General features: G+C 40.8%; 1 protein-coding gene across 1 annotated transcript; it reads left to right on the top strand.

Annotated features, from left to right (window-relative positions):
• Positions 1 to 6,723: 6,723 nt before the first annotated feature.
• On the top strand, positions 6,724 to 19,389 carry DET1 (DET1 partner of COP1 E3 ubiquitin ligase). Its single transcript, XM_063314237.1, has 4 exons — positions 6,724 to 7,921; positions 11,673 to 11,863; positions 14,825 to 15,016; positions 18,906 to 19,389. The coding sequence occupies exons 1-4, from the start codon at positions 6,839 to 6,841 to the stop codon at positions 19,093 to 19,095; spliced, it is 1,656 nt and encodes a 551-aa protein (XP_063170307.1). The 5' UTR covers positions 6,724 to 6,838; the 3' UTR covers positions 19,096 to 19,389.
• The last annotated feature ends 4,041 nt before the right edge of the window (positions 19,390 to 23,430 follow it).

The raw sequence follows: 23,430 nt of genomic DNA on the forward strand, positions 1-23,430 counted from the left end.
TGAAGCTTGACCTTTTCCTGCTTGCCCTCCACCCACCTAATCTGCTTGAAGAAATCTTTCCATTCCCACCTCTCTTGTATTTCTCTCAGGTATCATAATTTGTTGGAGAGCTGTTTTTCTCTCTCTCTCTTTCTCTCTCTTTCACACACACACACACACTCCCAACAAACTCTCTTGAATAAGGAAGAGTGAGGGAGATGATAAACCCAGGCTTTCCTATCAGGAAAACAAAAGGGGACATTGGATTTGCAGCTGGGCTATTTTTCCCTAAACAGGGCCCTGGGGTAGTTTTTTTTAATTCATCCTCCCTTCTCATCACTCTCATCAAAGCATTCTGCACTGGCAGGGTAATGAGAGGCATGCTTTAAACTAAGGGTGTATATCTTGTAGTTTAGAGCAAGTTGGAAGCAAACAAGTGAGGTCAACAGTGAGTATATGGACTCATACTGAAGAACTACTCCAGTGTCCTTGGGTGAGCAACACTTGAGTAAACAGGAGAGAATGGAATGAAGCAAATCTGCAGGCACCCATAAATAGTCCCTCATCTCCCTTCCCCCTACCCTCTTGCCCTCTGGCTACTCAAGCATGTTGCTCTTGGTATTCTGTCCTCTTTTCTCCCTCCAAGAACTTCATGGTGCACCATATCTGTTTGTTTAATTGAGGTATCTGACATTCTTCGTTTCAAGGTGTTCCGATTCTAATTTCTTGAGGAAGTAGCTTGTTTATCTAACCCAACTGACGGTAAGACTGCAAGAAGTGAATGTCACATCAGAAACACACATCAATAGCTCTCAAAACTTTTCCGGATGGATGACTTTGACTGGCAAATCTTACACACGCACTTTATATAAGGTTCTCAAAAACTTTTATATGGTTTTCATGTTAGGTATCCTTTTATGACAGATTTGTTTTTAACTATTTATATTCCTCAACAACATTATTGTCTGAAAATAAGGAAGACCTGGAAAACATGATTCTGAAAATCAAGGAAGAAAGTAAAAAAATGGGATTGAACCTCAACATCAGGAAAACAAAGATAATGACAACAGCAGCAGATGGACAAGTGACGTTTAAAATTAATAATGAGGAAATTGAAACAGTCCAGGATTTCATCTTTCTTGGATGAAAAATTGTCCACGATGGCAAATCCACACTTGAAATCAAACTCAGAATAACTTTAGGCTGCACTGCAACCGTCAGCCAGAATAAGATCTGGAAGAGCAAAGATACCACCCTAGATACAAAAGGCATACTAGTCAGAACAATAGTCTTTCCCATAATGATGTATGGGTGTGAGAGTTGAACGATAAGAATGGATGACCGAAGAAGAATTGATGCATCTGAATTGTAGTGCTTGTGTAGAGTGTTACGTTCACCATGGACAGCTAGAGTAACCAACAAATAAGTACTGGACTGTATAAAACCAGACATATCATTAGAAGCCAAAACTGTAAGACTATGGCTGACTTACTTTGGCCATGTCATATGTGAAAGCTCACTAAAGAAGTCAGTGATGCTAGGAATTGTTAGCAGAACAAGAAGAAGGGGCAGGCCAAGAATGTGCTGGCTCGATACCATCAAAACAGATACTAAGATGAACATCCAGAAATTAAAAGAACCTGGTTCTGCAGTCTCGCCTGGGGTGGGAAAGTGGGCAACCATTCTTGGGGGTGGCTCACACCCTAGAGTCCCTCCCACCAGCTTGGAATTTTATACCCTCTTGGATTTTATATTTATTTATTGCATTTTATAATAATTGTAATGTGTCTGGTTTTATGAGATTTTAACATTTACAATCGTAGTTTGATTTTATTGTAAACCGCCCAGAGTTCCTCTCTTGGGGGAGATGGGCAGTAATTAAATTTGAATAATAAATAAAAGAAATAAAAGAAATAAATAATAAAAGAAGCCGTGCTTGATAGGGCTGCATGGAGAGTTCTCGTCCATAAAGTCGCCAAGAGCCAGACATGACTGAATGGTTAAAATGAATGAATGAATGAATTCCTCAACACATGTCTGCATCACAGCTATCATCATATCACAGCTCCTTGAAATAGGACTGAAGCAGAAGTTGAAAGATACCATCCCCCTCCCAAAAGAAGCAAAGTCTAGATTTTGTAGCTAGATGACCAGAAGGAACACCCAGAAGCAGAGGCAGAGGTAAGTCTTAGATAAAGTGCTTCTTTAAAAAAATTGTGAGTTTTTTCTAACGTCCTATTTGCTTCTCTATGCACAAAGAACCTATCTGTAAATTAACAGTTGTTACATATTCAATATAAAAGTTCAAGGCAAAAAAGCCGATCATGGAACTGAAGAACTGTAAAACAATAGCAGTTAGATGTTTCTTATTGGGCATTAACCTCATCTTGATTTTTTTATTTTGGATAGAATCAAAGCTCACCAAACTGACAGAAGTATAAAATATACTGAATTAAGAATAAATATACACTCAAACAGTACATTGTTTCTAAAGTCTGGGAGAATTGATTATGTTTTCTCTGCTCCTAGAAGGATTACCCTTGAATGTTCTATATAGTTGGTGCCCGTAGACAAGAAAGTATCTTCTTTATTCTGTTTGTTGTACTTCTGTCCACACTTACCTTCTGTTAAAGATAGGCAGTTATGCACATAATGATGAGCCATTTGAATGTTTGGATACATATAGGTGTAGAAAATATCAGGTCAAGAGCAAATAAGCCACCCATTTTAAAACACTTGGGGTGGGGGAATTAAATGACATGGATAAGCAGAAGCTGAGAGAGCAGGCTGGATCTAAAAAATGCTACTTTGGGCTACCCATAATATAAACCCAGTTCAATTGTTGTTTTGTTTCATAATATTCGAAAAAACCTGAAGACTTTGATTTAAGTTACTTGTGGTCAATGTAAGAGAACCCATGGTGTTTTGCAATTGGATTCTAACAGTCAATACACAGCAGGGTTATTGATTCTTCTAACCTCACATGAAAACATATTTTCCAAACACTAAGTCAAAACAAAATTTTGATCTGTTTCATTGCCAGATCAGAGAGCAAAGTGAGATTCTGACTTTTGCCTTTCTTGTTCACATGTTATCAGATTTCATGGCCTCAATACAATACAAATACATTGGGTGTGCAAGGGAAGGGTCGGGTTTCAACAAGTCTGAGTTATGATCCCAAAACTGGTTTGGTGGATCTTTTTGGGGTTGCACAAAATAAAATATTATATGGTAACATAAAACTTATCTCAAAAAAAGAAAATATGAAAGATAATAGCACTGTGAGCAAAACGTGATAATCAAATCACTTATGCTGGATTTAAAATTGCAATCCCAACTAAGTCCCATTCATTTCTTAATACTTTCTTGATGCATTAACTTAAGGTTTTCTGCATAGGTTATTGTAGTGGTGTCGCCTTAAAAACTCAGGCAACCTGAGTGGCATAGAGCTGAACACCTACCCCTGAATTTGAGAGAGAAAACAATTCCACCTTTGCAAAGGTGGCCCCTTCACCTACCTGAAAATACAAACCACAAAGTAATTCAGGCAAAGCAAAAGGCATTTATTAAATGGGTCAAGTCCTTTTATAGGGTACAGAAACAAATGATATATACATTCGGTATACATGATACGTCAGAAAGCAACTAATCAAACAGTAAAAGACATTGATTACATGTGAGAATTGAACGATAGAAAACATTGATTACAGATAACATTCGACAAGTGGCAAATTTATGAGTTACGTCACTCCCTTTCCCAACCGGGTTTGTATCATCTTAAAATTTGCAAATGTGTTCAAGGAGTTTCAGAATACACTGTCTATTGTTTAGTTGCTGAAAAGGCTAGTTTTTGCAAAAAAAAAGACATGGTTTTGGGTAAAAGGAAAACATAATTTCCTGAACTTGAAAAGAAGGCATGGATGCCATGCTAAAATGCTAATATCACCTTTATTAAAAAAGCTAATAATGAAGCCTAAAATTCCAGGTAACAGTGGCAGTAGCTGAACAACGGTCATAGTAAATTCTTCAGCCTACATAAATGGAACATAAGACCAGACTTAGATTGCATTGGTCACAATGGCAAAAGATCATGGATGCTAAAACTGTGAACATATCTTTAGGTCATCAAGTTGGAGAAGATATATCACAGTCCTTGAAAGCTCCAAAGTCCAAGTGTGGTGGCATAAGGTTGGCAATATGGCTTGTGTGGCGTGGGTACTGCATTTCCATCATAGTCTGCTTAAGTGTCACCATTTTCAACCTTATGCTCTGCACACCCAACATTTCTAGTCTGCATAGCAACTACTTGCTGGAGAGGTTGGCAGGTGTAAGATGTGCAGGGTACTAGACTAGTGTGCATGTGTTCATGTATGTATGAGATGTGGTTGTGATGCATTAGGTTGTCATGGTATCCTGCTAGGCAGCAGCTGTGGTGGCAAGGCATCCAACTGATGAGAGTGGTTGGCATGGCAACCTCAAGGGGCCTGCCTTTATTCTGCCTATACTTAAAGGTTTGGGTGGGGAAGGTCTTTCTCAGAGTGGTTATCCTAGGACCACATCTGTTGGTACTATTGCCATAAAGCTCATGATGAGGCCCATCTTCAGCCACTGAGGAGCCTTCTGGAGGAGAGGGCGGCTCCTTAGATGCCAGGAGCGCTCTTCTCTCCTAAGAAGCGTGTTGCCATGGCGCCAATTTCAACGAAGATGCGGTTGCCATGACAGCAACGCGGAAGGCAAGGTGGAGGGAGACCACGCGCCGCGCCCTCCGGAAGCCAGGGGACGCTGCCAGCGGAGGGGAGGCGGAAGCGTAATAAGACATAGCGCGGCCTTGGGCACTCTATCTTCCCGTCTCTTATTCTATGGCATCTGGACGAATTTCGGGTTTAGAAGGCGGTGTTTCTGCTTCCAGGGTGGTGCGGCCAGTCAGCTGCAGGAAACTCGTTGGTGGGATTAGGCCCGCCTCCTCTGGCGGAAAGATGGCGGCCGCCAGCTCTGTCGAGTGAACGGTGGAAGTCTTCCCCATCAGGCGTGAGTTGGGGCGGAAAGCATCGAAGTGGGGTCTTCCTTTGCCGCATCCTCCCTTGATACGTGTGGCAACTCTGGTCCCGCACGTGGGGAGGGGGAAACACGGTTCGCCACGCGCTGTTGGTGCAGGCACAGGGCGCCCCTGCTTCTTTCAACTATCCTCCGGAAAGGGGCTTCAGTCGCCCCTCTGGGCTCTCCCTTAAGTAACTGAACCGGCGAAGGGTCTATTCAAGCTGATCCCCAAACCCCGGCATCTCGCGGGCCATAAATCATTGAAATCTCTACATAATCATTGAAATATCTGAAGGATGCTGTGATCCCAAAGGACTTGCGGGGGAGTTTCCCATTGTGGTCTTTATTTTTTTTGACCCAGTGGCCCTGACATCACAGGGTATTTCTTTCAAGTAGGGGAAATTGTTTCCCTGTTAGTGGAACTGCCCACTTGATAGATGGCTAACCCTGTAGATTTCCCTCTTTCCACTTAGGTGGGATGACTTTTGCAGAAATGGCGGTGCTGGCTGGTTGGGTGCGGAGTGAACACCTCTGAGTGCAATGTTTTAAGAATGCCTTTTACTCTATTTATAAGGCTTATACTCTGCCTTGCTTCCAGGAGTTTAAAGCAGCATGCATAATGCTCCCTCCTGCAATTTTCTCTGCAACAATTACCCTGTGAGTAAAGTTCTGCTGAGAAAGAATAACTGGCCCAAAGTTACCAACTGAGTTTTTATGACTGAGGGTGGACTTGAACCTCAATCTCCCTGTCTCATTGGTTCTACTTACCTAAGAAACTCCCTCACACCAGATCAACTCTGTATTGTCTATCCTGACTTACAGCAGGCTTTCAGGCAAGTGGTTTTTTTTCCCCACCTGTATCTAGATATTTGAAATGTTCTAAACATAAAATATGTATTCTACCACCGAATTATGGCCATTTTACATGTGTTTAAGAAAGAAGGTGGGGGGGGGAGAAAAGAACAAGGAACAAACTAATAATATTCAGTTTCAAGTCAGCTGAGACATACTGCATTCTGCCCCAAATTTGGAAACACTAGGTAGAATGGTTGGGCTTGGATTTAAACTTCTATTCAGATTCTCAAGTTTTTGTCAGTCCCATTTACCTCACTTAGTTACAAAGAAAAAAAAAACAATAGAAAGAAGAGAACTCTTAGAAGAAAGATGGAAATCCATCCTATTGCAGAGGCATTGCTGCTATCTGAACCACCTCGTTCTTATTTGCATCAGGTTGGATCGTATTTCATAAGAGGTTGAGTCAGTAGTTTCAGCTGCTCTTTCTGATACTCTGACTTACTAGATTACATCATTGCTACTTCAAATGGCATGGAAAACCCCAAAGGAGGGATGGGTTTTCTCCTAACTTTTAATCATCAACCCTTCAGAGCAATTTGTAATTTACATTAAATATTAGCTTGTTTCATTTGGGAAAAGAAAAGGGAGTGCTTACTTAATTGTAAGTGTGATATTATAGCTCAGTTCATGTGATAGTAATTCTGGAACATGGTACAAAATATTGGAGAATCTTGTGGCAACTTTAAAAATAACATACTTGTTGTGGCATAAACCAGAGGCTGAATTCACCCTATCTGTCATTACAGATATAGTTTTAGAATTGGCTGCCTTTTGTAAAAACACAAATGTGTTTCATCTTAAAAGGAGATGGGTTTACAACTGATGTCTCTTTCCTTGGATGTCTTCCTTCTCTCTACAGTTTCATTATCACTGCCCCCAAATTTTCCATTATTTGACAATATGATCTGCCCTGTGGCTCTATCAGATCCCAGTATTCCTGGGACATTCTCTGTTTGAAGAAATTAGGATGGAACATGAGAACCCAACCATCAGACCTCGTCGGATCCAGAACCAGAATGTAATTTATCGTTTAGAACGTCGACGGATCACCTCTGGGAAAATTGGGACACATTGGCACCAGGTCCGCATCTTCCATCAAAACATTTTTCCCAATTTTACTGTGGTCAATGTTGAGAAACCACCCTGCTTTTTACGAAAGTTTTCCCCTGATGGGAGATACTTCATTGCCTTCTCCTCAGATCAGACTTCTTTAGAGATCTATGAATACCAAGGGTGTCAAGCAGCAGAGGATCTGCTCCAAGGTTATGATGGAGAGATCTTGGCTAATGGCAACGACCAGAGGTCCATTAACATCCGTGGGCGGCTCTTTGAACGGTTCTTTGTCCTTCTACATATTACCAATGTGGCCTCCAATGGTGAGCACTTGAACCGTGAATGTAGCTTGTTTACAGATGATTGTCGATATGTCATTGTTGGCTCCGCTGCCTATCTACCTGAGGAGCCCCATCCTCCCTTTTTTGAGGTTTACCGCAACAGTGAATCAGTAACTCCTAATCCCAGATCTCCTTTGGAAGATTATTCTTTGCACATTATAGACCTTCACACTGGTAGGCTGTGTGATACTCGGACATTCAAGTGTGACAAAGTAATCTTATCCCATAACCAAGGACTCTACCTATATAAGAATATCTTGGCTATTCTCTCTGTGCAGCAGCAAACTATCCATGTCTTTCAGGTAACTGCTGAAGGCACCTTCATCGATGTACGAACTATAGGGCGCTTTTGCTATGAGGATGACCTTCTCATGCTCTCTGCTGTCTACCCAGAGGTCCAGCGGGATTCACAAACAGGAATGGCAAACCCATACAAAGAGCCATTCATCAATTCTCTGAAACACAGATTGTTAGTCTATTTGTGGCGAAGGGCAGAACAAGATGGGAGTGCTATGGCTAAAAGGAGGTTCTTTCAATATTTTGACCAGCTGAGGCAGCTTCGCATGTGGAAGATGCAACTGTTGGATGAGAATCATCTCTTCATTAAATACACAAGTGAGGATGTAGTCACATTACGAGTGACAGATCCTTCACAGGTAGGAATCTAGCTTTTCTGAGGGACTTATCTGAAAGATGGTTGGAATTATTCTGCCAGTCATCTATACCTTGTTGTTAAGCCTTCCGCAACATTGGTCCTTCCAGATGTTTTAGCTTGCATCTTGTTTGTTTGTTTGTTTATCAAATTTGTCACCACCCATTTCCTCCCACCAGACTGTGGGCCAAGCTGTTTGCAGTTGATGGAATATGTAACCTAAAAAGTTTGGAAAGTCCCAAAGCTACTGTTATCCATACTTCCATCAATATACTGCAGTGAGGTAGTTTGTGTTATGAAACAATAAGTAGAGATTTCTTGAATTGCATTGAAAGAATCCCCTAATCCACCCTGTTTCCAACTGAGATTACACAATTCTTTCTGTAGGAAGAACAGAAATGAAGCCAGCAGCTGTTCCATATTGGTTGACATACACTTGGAAGGTCTTTGAATCTGGAGGTCCCAATTACAGTGGGCAAGTCATAATATTATAAAAACTTAAGAAGAACACCACTGAATTAGATCAATGGTCCATCATGTGGTGTCCTATAGGGGCCAACTAGATGCATTCAGGAACTTATAGATAGGAGGGCTATAGCTTTTTCAGCTGCTGCTCTTCAGCAGCTGATGCCTTTGATTCTGGAAATTAATGAACACTTTGTCCTAAGTGGAATTGTTAACAATTCCCCAGATTGGTGAAATAAGAGCGGTAGGAGCTCAATGATAGTGTTTTCTGTAGTGGACTTCACTTCGTGGAGCAATTCCCCCCCTCTTCCCCCCACTCCAAGCCTGGTTGGTGTCCATCTTGTCATCATTCCAGCATGCAATTTTTCCATATTGCCTTTAAGGTATAATTATCACGTTGGGGCTGATGCCTTTAGTTAACATTTTATCCATTACTGTTTTATTTGATTATGGGTATTTTTTTGGTAATTTTGTTTTATTTGGTTTTGTCTGCTTGTAAATGGTAATGAGTCCATCTGATTCAACAGTATGCAGAGGTGATAATAAATAAAGAACTATCAAACTTAATAGCCACTGATAGCCCAGTCTCCCACAGTTCTACCCAGTACCCTTTTAAACCATCATTGCCTCATTGGATGGCAGCAAATTCTACAGTTTTTGTGTGTAGAATAAATAATTGTTTTGAATTATTGGTCCTGAACCTCTCCACATTTAGTTTAAATGGATGACTACAAATTTTGAAGTATGAGAGAAAGAAAACCTCTCTATCCACATTTTCTGCATCTACAGAATACACGTAGTGTTTCTCTTCCTAGCAGACTCTACTTTGTGTAAAGAAAAACCCTCCAGTGCTGTTATCTTTTCTCACGGGGAACTGATTTAGCCTGCTAATCCTTTTCATGGTTCTATTTTGCACCTTTTGTGCATTACCATATCTTTTTAAACTGTGTTGATCAGAACTATACATATTATTATAAATATGGTGTTGCATACACACTACTGTAATGGCTGTTTTACTTTCAGTTATCTTCCCCATGATTCCTAGCGCCGATTTTGCCTTTTTATAGGGTTGGCATTTTCACTGAAGTATCTTCTATGACTACAAAATCCTTTTCCTGATCAGTCAGCTCAGATCTCATTAATGTAAAAGTTGGTTGTTCAGAGTGAAAAACAATCCTGAGTCTAATATGGTTTGGATTCCTGAAACTCTGCTTTGGTTGTTCCATACCTGTTAGAAGCACACAGACAAGCATCCCACAGGGAGCAAGAGATGTAATTTGCCAGGCGATCTTCTTACCATGCCTATATGTGCGGCAGGGACTAAAGCAAACAATGTTCCCCCAAACGACTGATAAATTTCAGTCATCTAAAGAAAGAAAACCTGTGCTGGTTGACAAGGCAGACTTCCTGGAGGGCTTCATAAGATTATTGCAAGAATGCAGAAAGAACCTGAAAGGCAAATAGTATGGGGGTAAAAGATGATTGATGCTGGATAAATTAACCCAAGAATTAAAGAAATGAATGAGGAACATACCCTGAGAGATAGCAAATGTTGATAAGGATGTAAGAGAATATGAGGGGGTTATTATTTGTAGAACAAGAAAGGAAGGTCTTAAAGGAACAGGTTGAAAGTTGAATGTTCAGAGAAATGGGCCTTTATACGGTTGTTATATGAGACAGTGAGAGCCAGTTTGGTGTAGTGCTTAAGGCACCGGGCTAGAAACCGGCAGACCTTGAGTTCTAGTCCAGCTGGGTGACCTTGGGCCAGCCACTCTCTCTCAGCCTTAGGAAGGAGGCAATGGCAAACCACTTCTGGAAAACCTTGCCAAGAAAACTTCGGGGACTTGTCCAGGCAGTCTCCAAGAATCGGACGTGACTGAATAGATTAAAAAAAAGTATGACACAGTATCTCTGCTTGCTCTCTTCATTGAAAAGCTGTACAGGTTTTTCTTGGGTCTGCTTCTTAGCTCTTCAGAATTCTCCCTCCCAGAATTCTTGGAGCTGATGCTTCTCAAAGTATTGGTCTTTTCTTGATGGGGAATCAAAGTGGCATAAGGTTTTCCAGATAATCATTTTGTTGTGTATCCAATATGCAGTGTTTTTCAGTTGCTTGGGTCTGTTCAGTGGAGGGCCTAAGCGCAGCTATTGTGATTGGAACTGTTGTATGGAATATGGTTCTCTCCATGTTTCAAGCAATGACTGCTGCCACAGATATATGACCGTATCCATTCTGAGCATTATGACAGCCAGATTATGCTTCTAGGATTTCACTGCTTTTTTTGGCCCCACAGACATCTTTGACAAAGATGGTTGTAGCAGAGGTGATTGGGGAGATATAATACAGAAATTGGTTCATGGCCAGGGAAGCAGGGGCTGGGGTCAGCTGAGCATGAGGAAGGCCTTATTTTTCTTATAATTTATAAACAAGTATATAACATTCATGACAATATAAACTATAGCTTTTTTTAAAAGGAAAAAAAAAGATTATCAAGATCCAATGTTCTAAAACCTTAATCAACAAGTCTCTAGAAATGCAGAAATATGATCAAGATTTTGCATTTATCTCCAACATATTTCCCAAGGAAAAAAATTCTTTACCGCTGCTTAGGTGATTCTGCAAAATCAAAATATACCTTTTCAACATTCTTGGATAAGAACAACAGTAATTCAAAAGAAATAGTTAATGGCACTCATCCTTTCTTGTCCCAACCAGCAGGAAATCCTAAGCAGTACACTGTTTACAGGCAGCAACAGAGCACGATGCAGTTTAAAAGACTCATCTCGGCATGTTAGAAATCTTAAGACAGCAAAATAAAATGACTGCCCCTCGACCCCTTCCCAAATAAGTCCTACAACCGTCACCTCTCTGCATATACAATCGGCTGCCAGCTCACACCTGACTGGAAAAAAAAGGTAAAGAAAAAGCCCCATTTCCAAGCAGGAACTAAAATTAAATCTGCTCCTCTGAGAAGAAAAACAAAATCATGTTTGGCAGAGAAAGGAGAACTGGAACATAGATGTGTCCAGTTTGAAATAAACAAAGCAAAGAAAGAATTGGAGGAGATTCACATAGCTTTGTCTATGATTTGACAGTGATTAATAACTAAGTTAAATTTGCTCTCCTTTCAAATGGTGGAAAATACAATGAATAACAAAATGCAGGATTCTTCCTGTGCCCAGTCTCAAAACAAGCATTTCTTTTGGTTGCTGGGCAGTGGTGGGAATTGCTTGCTCACCTGGTCACTATCTCTTCTACTTGACTGGCATCAATTTCTGCTTTCTTCTTCCAGCCTTCATTTTTTGTTGTGTACAATATGGTGACTACTGAGGTGATTGCCGTCTTTGAAAACACATCAGACGAGCTGCTGGAGCTCTTTGAGAACTTCTGTGACCTCTTCCGCAACGCCACCCTCCACAGCGAGGCTGTTCAGTTCCCTTGCTCAGCCTCAAGCAACAACTTTGCCAGGCAGATCCAGCGCCGGTGAGCCTCATGCATTCTGTTAACCCAGTTGGATCCACAAAACCAGTAAAGTTGAAGAAGGGGCTAAAACTGGACTTCAGTTTCAGCTCCCCAAATTAATTGGATTTGTTCTCATGTCTATAATATATATGAGAGAGTGGCCAGCCTTTTGGTAGGCAAGGCTTATATTTAACACTTCTGGGAAAGGGAAGGGCAGGAGTGGGTCAGGCAGTGATGCAGTGTAGGTGGGATTGTGCCATGCTGCATTGTTGTAGATGGGGAGAGGCAGGAATCTGGCTTTTTTAAAAAACTTTTTTTTGGATTGATTGATTATGTACCATCAAGCCGTTGTCATTGTCGTAGTGACCACATAGATAAATTTTCTCCATGACGATCTGTCCCTGGCCTGGTCTTTCAGGTTTTCCAACAATGCACTCATCGCCACTGTGCCTTTGTCCATCCATCTTGCTGCTGGTCATTCTCTTCTTCTCTTTCCTTCCACGTTTCCCAGGGTTCTGGACTTTTCTAGGAATTGTATCACTTGCCCAGATAGAAATGGATTGATTGATTGTGTGCCATGAATTTGCTGTCGACTCTTAGTGTCCCCATAAATAGATTTTCTCCAGGAGGTTCTGTCCCAGCTTGGTCCTTCAGGTCTTCCAATGGTGCTTTCATTGCCACTGTAACTGAGTCCATCTGCCTTTCTGCTGATCATCCTCTTTTTCTCTTTCCTTCCACCTTTCCCAGCATTAGAGCCTTTTCCAGAGAGTTAGGTCTTCGCATAACGTATCCAAAGTAGGATAATATGAGGCTGGTTATTTGTGCCTCGAGTGAGAATTCTGGATTGATTTGTTTGATGATTGATTTGTTTGTTTTCTTGGCTGTCCGTGGTATTTTTATTTTACAATTTACGTTACAGGTTTTCTGTCTTGCCATGCCTCTTAGTTTTGCCAACTGTAGTTGGAAGGGACTTTAGGAGCTGCCCAAGATCCTGGCGCCCATCTGGTCTATATGATGCAAATAATAATAATAATAATAATAATAATAATAATAATTCTATCCAAAGGCCTCCAAATATATATTGGACTATAGCTCCCACAGTGCCAGTATTTGTGCTGGCTGAAGCTGATGAATATGAAGTCCGAGACATCTGGAAGGCTTCAGGTTGTCTGCTTCTAATACAGACTGTTAAAGTGTTCCTCACCTTGTAAGATAGATCATTATGAATATCCTCATATAGTAGATAATGGAATTGAGGGATTAGGGTTATCTAAACAGTAGGGAACAGCAAACAGAATATTTCCTGAAATTCACCTTAGTGAAGAAAACATGGAACACTTAACTTCAAAGCAAGCAATTATTTTACATTATATATTATAGACCAGTGTTTCTCAACCTTGGCAACTTTAAGATCGGTGGACTTCAACACACAGAATTCCCCAGCCAGCCATGCTGGCTGGAGGATTCTGGGTGTTGAAGTCCACCGGTCTTAAAGTTGCCAAGGTTGAGAAACACTGCTATAGACTATTTTTTTTCAACAGCTTAGCAAGGATGAGCTGCCCCTCAAAGTCTTTCCGTCCTCCCATTTGCATTCTGTCCCCCCACCCCCACCCCTTTGCATAAATTAGGAATAAGGATTAAAGAGGATGGATTTCCATCTTGTCCTTTGATTTCAGAAGATCTATAGCTGTATAAACCTTTTAGTTTTCATGTAGCTCATAGAGAAAACATAAATTAAAAGGATGCATTGCTAATCCCTGTCCTCCACCCCTTTCTGATATCTGTCATATTTTGTAGTTTAAAGACTCCACTTCTTTGAATATTCATATCAGTTACTTCCGGACTTAATTTCCCAGAAACCTGCTTGACCTTTTGAATAAAGGCTTATGGCACAGAGTCTATATTCTTGGCAGGGCCAGAAGTTTTAGGTTTAACAGGTGTGTCTATGAACTGAAGAGAAATGTGAGATTTTTCCTGCTTATTTTGGAAGGCTATTGTCATTCTGGTATTTTGCTTTAATGCAAGAGATTGTATGAACAAAGACCTTTTAACAGTGCGGGGTGATTTGGGTTTCTCTAAATTATTCATTTATCTTTTCTTGAAGAAAAAGTATTTCAAACTTCAAATGAGCTGAAGTTTTAGTTACAAACAGATTTAATTAACTCTTTGTTTGCTATGGCTCAGCATCTGGTTACCTCTTTCTGATTAATTTTTCTGCTAGGGTTCCCTTGGCAGATCTATCTAATCCCTTCTCCTTGTCCTTCCACCCATCATCCACTGAATGAAGGCTGTGCCATAAAAATCTTTAATGGCTATAAGTTACACTAAAATAATTAATGGTAGTGGGTAGGCTTTTTTTCTTGGATAGCTTTTTAGTCATCACTGATTTTTTTTACAGAGAAGCCTGTAATGAGCTTCTGCGGAATCTCTTTTAGATCCTCTGAGGAAATACAGTCTAAAAATCATTATGCTGCTCAATTCCTCTTAAAGTACAAGTGATTCACTACTTTAGAACTATTTATCTGGTTATCTGCCTTCATAGCAACATAGTTGTTTCATTTGTATCCTGATTTTTATCCAAGGAGCTTAACTACATGTTCTTCTTGCTTACTTTTTAGTCTCAAAACAAGCACAGGAAGTAGGCAAGTTTGAATTTCCATGGCTAAGTGAGGTTTGAACCTGGTCTGTCTAATCTGACTCTCTGAATGATGCCATTATTTCCTCTAACCCTGTTCAATGACTACAGCAGTTCTTCAAGATCTTAGGCAGAGGTTCTTCACAGTCCTTCTTCCTAACATATTTTTCCCCCCGAAATACCAAGGATTTGTCACAGCTAAACTGCAGTCCTTTTGTGAACTCAGGATTCTTGTTTGTCTGATTTTCCCAAAGCTAATATACAGTACTGGGTGGGTGGAAGGGAGGAGATGTGTTTCTTTAATTTTGTTTCTTTCAGCTTTATAGCCTTCCTCCTCTCTGCTTCAGTTTCAAGGACACCATTGTCAACGCAAAGTATGGAGGGCACACAGAGGCTGTGCGGCGGCTTTTGGGTCAACTTCCAATCAGCGCACAGTCATACAGTGGCAGTCCTTACCTTGACCTCTCTCTCTTCAGCTATGATGACAAGTGGGTTTCGGTCATGGAACGTCCCAAAACATGTGGCGACCACCCAATCAGGTAAGCACAGTGCCTTGATTTCCATGATTACAGTAGAAATAACAAGCTGTTGCATATGGTTTGCTTCCATGTTAGCCAGGATACAGGTGATCATAAGGTTTATGACTCATTAACTGGGCAATTTATAGAGTCCTTAGTCTGATCCACCTTGGCTATTCTGATGTTTAATTTAGTGTGGTTTCATTCAGCTCTTTAGTCAAAAGAAAGGCTGCCAGACTGGTTTACAAATGCCAAAAGTGAGATAGGTCTTCCTTGTGGGCTTCTAATTTAAAAAAAAATCACACAGTGAAAACAGGCGAGGAAGGAGAAGGAAAAAGAAAGCATAGGATGGGGATTAGAATAGTTTGTGTATTCCTTCCAGGAATTGATACTCCCCAACTGTTCTAATGCATCTTTGTAGAGACTAATGATGACTAGTAATTATATAAAAATCACCCCATTGATTGCCATCCAGATTATTTTGAGGTTGAAAAATGGGTACAAAAAAATTCTCCCTGCTATAAATTATGTCCATGCCACCATTGCTTTCCCTGCAATGTTTTCACTGTTTTCAGTGAGCTTCTGGATAATTGTCACCCATGCTGCCTTCCAGTCATATTCCAGTCATATTCTCAATATGTATGAATGACCCCCAGCTTTTAATTTCACATTGCTGCTTGTTTTCCTCATTGATGTCCTTGATGGTCCTAACAGACAGCTATAGGTGACAATGTGTCTTTATAACAAAAGGCAGCAGCTCTGTAGATGTTCTCAGTAATGTGATTTTGCAGTTAAGAAAGCAAGTAGCCCAGCTTTGCTGCTACATTTTCAAAAGGCTGGAAAGAAATCATAGCATGCGAATGCTTACATTTCCAGTGTCTGCTTAGCAAGCAGAAGAATTTTCAACTTGAGGGTGGTGAGTCCTCAGGCTTTTGAGTCTTGCTAGACCAGAGCAATTTGGAACAGCTGTGGTTATCCTATACTACAGGAGTAGACACTTTTGGGCCTCAAGATTTTGCTGAAATCTGATTCCAAGCAATCTCAGATAGCATGGTCAATTGTGAGGGATGCTGGTAGTTGTAGTTCAGCAACATCTGGAAGGCCACAGCTTCCCACCTATGCTATTTGTTAAATACCTTATTGCTTTTCAACTATAGCTGAGGAAAAAAGAAATTCAATAACCAAGCACAGTAACAAACAATAATAATAAAACAGAAAACAGAAAAATAACTGAAAGATAGGAAAACGGAAAAAAGAAAATTAAAATACATTGATATTTTTAAAAAAAATAAAGTTAATACTTATTAACAATTGATTAACAATTAATTATAAGACAACACTCAAGCCTTAAACAACAAATTAAACCTTGACTACACAGAATCCCATTGATTAGGTTTCCCATAGCACTGGCAGAAAATCAGTTCATATATAAGTAGGTTGTACATGTCTTCCATGCAGGATTTTTAGTCAGATACGCTAGAGCAGTGTTTCCCAACCGTGGCAACTTTAAGATGTATGGAGATGAACTCCCAGGATTACCTTCCCCGCATGCTTGCTGAGGAATTCTGGGAGTTGAAGTCCACACAGCTTAAAGCTGCCAAGGTTGAGAAACACTACACTAGAATCTTTCCATTGGACTAAAACAGACTTCTTAGCTGCTGCCCATAGAATATAACACCAAAGATCTTTGTGCTTCGATAGGTTTTTGGAATATAATTCAACATCATGTTCACATCTTTGAAATCTGTAAGGAAACTTCTGGATTGGGTTGATACAGCTGAGTTAGGACTATTGATCTGAGGATTTTTCTCCCTTTCTACATGTATTATGAATACATGGTCTTCCTTTCATGGGGATGGATCTCTGGTCCATTTAGCCTGAAACAGTGGATGCAGATTGGGACAGGTCTGCAGCTGCTGGAGAAGATAGTTATTGGAGCTGTGAAGTGTGTGCTCTACCATTGAGCAACAAAGATTTTTGTGGGGGGGGGATGTGAGGTCATGGACCTCTCTGGCCCAGATGGCCTAATTCCTCAGTGAGGAACTCCTGTTGCTGAACTGCAGTCCTTAACACCTCTCCCCACTGCTGTTCTGGCTACAGGTGCTGGGCTTTGTTGCTCAGTAGCATCTAGAGGGACAGAAAGTCTTTACTTCTGATCTGCTTTTAACAGCAGCAGCTGTTGTTTACCCATCTTCTAGTTCCCAGTTCCTGTCTGCTCCTTATAGCTGGTCAAATGACAAACATCAACCTCAAGTGGGCTCCCTTGGGGCACCCAACTATTGTGATGAGTTGGTTGGCTGTTTTGGGCTTTTCCTTATTGGTACGCCTGAGTTCCAGCATAGTTCTTCACCCCCGCGAATAGTGAGCTGCCTCCTTTGTGCCACGCTTGGTTTACTTCCTCCCTCTTACACCACACACCAGCTGCGAAAACACCAGAGTTCATGCTGGGTTAGATGGAAGATGGCAGGTCTTTTGTCACCCCCTCCTCACCCACCTTGACCCACTGCCAGGAGACTTCTCAGCTGCCCTCTAGACTGGACCATTAGGATGAGCAAGAATGCCTGCTGTTGATAGTTGAAGGGCCAAGACTTAGGCAGACTGAAAAATGTCATAGGAAACCTTTTGGGAGGAGCATTTTAGAAGCCAAACAGTGTGGCAGGTAAGCTTTCCATTTTTATAACAATTGGCCCCTGGAGAGAAGTGCTCTCCATTACTGTTCTTATTGGCACATATCTTGCATTTCAGTGTCTTAATTTCTCTGCGGCATGCAAGGCAGTGAAAATGGCCTCTGATTGCAGAGCACTTTTCAAAAAATAGTTTGAAAATACGAGACAGAGCCTATCTTGGAGATTACAGGGCACTTTTCTTAAGTATGGCAAATTGCCCTGAATTAGAATGTGAGGCGCAAACTCAGAGAACGAAGTTTGCTTCCCTTCCCATTTCCCCATTCGCCTACCAGCTCCTCTTCCTGGAGAGAAGGAAGCCGTTTAGACAGTCAGGCTACCCAGACTGTTGCTCTTCTCCCTGGCTTTTGTCTGTTAATTATCAGGCTAGCCAGGGCTTTTAGGAGGAGAATATAAATAATTACTGTTTAGAAAGAACGTGAAGAATTCAACAGGCTACATTATGAAACCTGGAGGGCATCTACTTATCCTAAGAGCATCCTCTTTCCCATTCTGTAGCTGAATTGTGTGTATATTTTGAGGGAAGGGGAGATGTGGAATCTGCATGATAAGGTTTGAGCAGAGAGCAGGAAGCTGTGATAATATTAACCTGCAAAAAAGAAGGGAGAAGCAACCCCTCCCACCACAAGCTTTCCTTTTATTGAAACTTTTTTTAAGAGAAGCGTTCTGATGGTCTTGCCTCCTTCCCTGTTTTATCTCTACCTTGGTCAAAATAGGGACTAGCTGAATATCTGCTGTTGGAATCCAAGGCATTCCCAAAAAAATTGACAGCTTCCAAGTGCAGACTTGGTTTGTGCAGGGCTGAGCTAGGCAGTGGACAGTTTCTTTGGCACTCAAGTTCTCTGCTTCACTTGACTTTAATTTGCTTCTTAGCCCAACATCCCTCACAGTCCAGCCTAAGATTGGACGAGGGAGTTTTAAGTATGCTGACTTTAGCTGCTGTAGGAAAGGCAGGATCTTAACAATAATGAATAATAATGTACTTAAATCCCTTCACCATTCATTTGCTGAAAGGCAAGCTTTCCTTTTATTGAAACGTTTTTTTTAATAAAAGTGTTCTGATGGTCTTGCCTCCTTCCCTGTTTTGTCTTTACCTTGGTCAAAATAGCAGGGTGTCTTTCTCTGCTTACTGAATTACAAGAGATTGGTGCTTATGTAGTCCTGTGTGCCTGAAGACTGGCCATCCAGCATCTTTTTTTCCTCTCTCTCTCTTCCCCCACTCACAGATTTTATGCCCGAGATTCTGGACTGCTGAAGTTTGAAATCCAAGCAGGACTTCTGGGTCGGCCCATCAATCACACTGTCCGGCGCCTAGTGGCATTTACCTTTCACCCTTTTGAACCCTTTGCTATCTCTGTGCAACGGACTAACGCTGAATATGTTGTAAACTTCCACATGAGGCATAGCTGCACGTAGTTTTGCTCTGCTGTAGGCACTGAATGGAGACATTTTGTCATGGATACCCCAAAGCCAAAGTCAGGCTGAAAGAAACCAAAACACTAAGCCTCTTTGGAGGCATGCTGATTTAGTCCTGTGATGTTTGACTCTCACAGGAATGCTGGTGCTGATGAATCCGTAACTCAGACATCTCCAATTTCTTTTTCTCAGGTGTCAGCCATTCTGTCATTCAGCACAAACCAAACAGATTATTTTGTAAAGTTCTCTGCTCTGATACTTGACTTACTACGTCTACTACTACTATTACTACTACTGCTATTTAGTGGGGGGGGGAGGGAGGGGGGGGGCTTCAGCTGAATAAGCAACAGGAAACCCATTTGTAGCAAGGCATTTATTATGTTTCTCTATCTTGTAATAGAGGGATTAAAGTTCTCCAATCACCATTTCAAGAAGGTTGGTTGGTTCCTTAGTCGGAGACAGATATATCAGTGCTTGCTTTTTCTATAGGGCAGGGGAAATAATTGGACAAAATGCTCTTATCTAGACAGTTTGGAGGAATCTTAGCCTTTAATCCCCTCATCTCTCTCTTAGAGGGACAGAGAACCTGTGAAAGAATTTATGTTCTAGAAAACTGCCAACTTAGTCTGCCCATCATCCAGGTGGCAGGGGTCCAGGATGGCCTATGTGAAGCAGCAGGGTTTTGTTTGGCTGATAACTGATCATTCCAATAAGTGTCCCGCAACATGGAACAGTTGCATTATGTGCCTGCTTGACTCATACATGCTTTAAATGAGGAAATCGTTAACTTGTGGTGGCCACTGGAGACTACAGCACAGATGTAGCCTAGCCTTGGAACTCCTTGGTTACCACAGCCCTCCTCCCTGTCTTCAATCAACTTGCAACCAGGTTGAAGGATGGGCATGTTTTAGATATTCATCTAACCTTAATCTTTCCTTAAATTTGGTGCCAATCCTACTCCTTTGGCAGTTCTCAGCAGGAAGCAAGATTTTCAAAAATTACATCTGTGAGCCATTTTCATGTGCTCCAAATTATAGACTTTTGTATGTGACCCAGAAGTTCAGGGAAATAAAAGTAACAAGAAGGTAGAGTGTGCTTACTGTTTGGGTGCCCTTCCTTTCTCTTGCTGTGTTTGAAGGGAAACAGCAAAGCTGTATGAGCATGCAGAGAGGACTACAGTAGCTTTTGGCTCTTATGAGGACTAGAAGAGTTCCCATGAGATCATCGGGAGAGCACCCACCCCAACATTTGTTCACAAATATTAAGCTCCCAGATTTGAAATTTCCTTGTGAGCTGAGTCACTGGGTTAGGCAAGTCAAAACAGATGTTTGGTTGGATGCATTTGGACATTTATGCTACACTTATCCATAGGTTCTTATAAAGATAAAGACTCCTTTGACTTCAGCTTGATTCCTAGGGACTACATGAATATGCTTGCGTTATTTTCTTAGCAATGGTAGAAAAGTAATTTGCTATTATCTTCTCCCAGGATTTTTTTTTTTTTCAATTCCAAGTTCAGACAACAGCCCTGGAATTTCCTGGTGATCTCTAAGTCCTAATCAGTTTTTGATCCTGATTGGCTTTTTCAAAATCAGTCATGGTTGGTGAGGTGCCACCTTCTGAGGTTCATGTTTTGTTAAATAAGACATAATTGCCTTTATTTAATTTGACACAAAAGGCAGCAGTAAAAAAAAAGTGCTAAAAGGGAATCCATATAAATACATTGGGTTTACAAATTGGACTAGACTATGGTTTGCTGAATAATGGCCAAATCTCAGCCAGCGGTATACCAACCCATAAATCACAGTTTTACAAAAGACAATGACTGAGTTCATATAAGATGTAAACCAAAATCTAACAAGACAAATGATAGCTTAGATCAATGTGTTTATCCTTCATTGGTTCACTCAATGCAATTAATTTATTTTTTTGCTGTCAATCTGAGTCCAAAAGACATTAAAGCAGTTAGGAGGAATGCGATGATTCTAAGAAGTTGACTTATAGAAGAGCCTTCTTGAATGAGTTTGAAAGTTTATCTTGCTTGGCATTCTGTTCCCACAGTGGCCAACCAAATACTTCTGGGAAGTTCACCAGCAAGATAAAAAGACAACATAGTTTGTGTCTCCCAGCAACTGATATCTGGGCCATGCTTTCTCTGATGCTGGGGATACTATAGGGAGACCATGATTAGTAGTTAATTATACACTTATCTTCCATAAACATAATTCCTTTTTGAAGCTGTCTAATCAGATGACCATCACCATGAATTATGGCTGTGAACTTCTCAGTTTTGCTTTTCTCTCTGCCTTTAGCACTGTTGGATTTGAGGTGGCTGAATAGATACACAAGTTAATTTCAGACATTATGAATAAGCGTGAAGGTAGGAAGCCTGAATACAGGCAATGCTTTCAGAGCGATCCATTCCCCATGACAGAGACCTGAGAATGTTGACAATAGTGACCAGTGACCAGTGTTTGGAGTTGCAGTAGGCAGGCAATAGCACTTGTTTCCTGATCTGAATATTTTTCTTGAAACATACTTTCCCAAATGTATTGTCAGTTCCAAACTAAGTTGGTGTGTGTGTGTGTGTGTATTTCAAGATAAAGCTGTTTAACCCCCTAAATTTAATAGATAAAATACTGATCCCTGAGAACCATGTGCAAGTGATCAAGTCTGCCCCTTCTTCCCTAGTTGCATTAAAGTCCTACCATAAAAGTTCTAAATTAGGATGTGGAATCTCTGGTCCATGGACCAGTTCCAGTTTTCTAGTTGCATCATCTGGCTTGGGAGCCTCAAAAGGAGGCCCCATCCTTTTTCCTAAAGCCTCATCCCTTTCTCACCAGAAAGCACAAAGGAGGACTTTTCCTGACCATGTACATTCTCTTTGAGAAGATACAGAGTGAGCAAAGATGGTTCCTTAGGGACCAGTAAATTAAGGTACCCCTACTGGGAACATCATACTGCTTTTCAGTGCTTCACCTGACTTCCTTTTGGAAAAGGTTCTGGGTGAGCAAAATCAGCTCTTCAAGACTGGTGCTTATGGTGCCCTAAACAAATCAATTTTCTGGGAGATTTCTCTTTAAAACATCCTTGAATTGGCTTCAATTTTAGAGTGGTATTGCTAAGAAGGAGTTGTTTATATCTTCCCTCCACATGCTGGTTTCCTGATCAAAACTGCCGCCAAATATTCATTCAGACCTTCCAGCACCCCACATGCTTGTCATAAAAACTCAGGGAAGGCTGTCTTTTGAGGCCTCTTGGGGTTTTTTTTTTTAGAGAGGGGCTTTGTTAGTTTTGTAGGCAACAACAGGAAGTGAAGTTTTGGATTTGTTCTACTGCTGTCCCACTAGAATCAAATGATGAAGAGTTCTGAAGATGGCAGCTCATAGTGCCTGCTGACCTTGAGATTTAAACAGCGATGTAAATGCAAGTACTAAGTGCATTGGGCGATTATTGATAAGGGTTGCATGATAAAGCCTCCAAACGGTATTCTTTGCAGCATTTGCGTTCTTTATTTTCCCTCCTCATCTTAATATCCTCTTTGTTTTTAGAAAAATGAAAAGAGGACTTGGCAGAAAGGCAAATATTAACACTTCACTTTTTCCTCCCTCCAGAATACAGTATAAATGTGATATCCATTTGTGATAAGAAAAATAAATCATAACTCTATTTTTTTAATCACTTTATCTGTCTCTTCACTTTCACCTTTGTGAGCAATCAGCATATTAGTGGCTGAACTAAGATGGGGATAGCCAAGTTTCCATACTCCTGCATCTAATCTTTTTGTATGCAAAAGGAATATGGGATGAAAGAAACGGGATTCTCCTCCAACAAATAAAGTACTTCAGATTTAGCTCTTAATTACTAGTTTCATGATAGCCATTTGTAATACATTTAAGACTTCTAAGTCCTTCCCATTTGTTACCATTTCCTGTAATCACTGCCGTGTAAAGCATTATCTAGTTGAAGAATTTTGCCTTTCTGTTCAGTGAAACAATGGCTTTCAGAGTTGAATAAAGAGTGCTAACTAAACAAGAATATGGCTGGATGAGTCCAAGGGTTCATCTAGGCTGGCGTCTTGTAACACACTGGCTGTGTTTGCACAACACAATAATAATCCTTGGTTAACAAAATGCATTTGTTGTGTTCCCATAACATGAAGACCAAACAAATCATTTTGTAGTTTAACATGATGGCCTGATTCACACAGCATATAAGATAATGTCTGGATTCCTACAAGGTGCTGAGCCACAAACTACCCAAATCCGTTTTAGCCTGGTCTAACAAATTGTTCACTATGGTCAGCTGAGTGCATTCAGAAGGCTTACAACCTTG

This window comes from Candoia aspera, chromosome 13 (assembly GCF_035149785.1).
Source record: "Candoia aspera isolate rCanAsp1 chromosome 13, rCanAsp1.hap2, whole genome shotgun sequence".
NCBI classification, from domain to species: Eukaryota; Metazoa; Chordata; class Lepidosauria; order Squamata; family Boidae; genus Candoia; species Candoia aspera.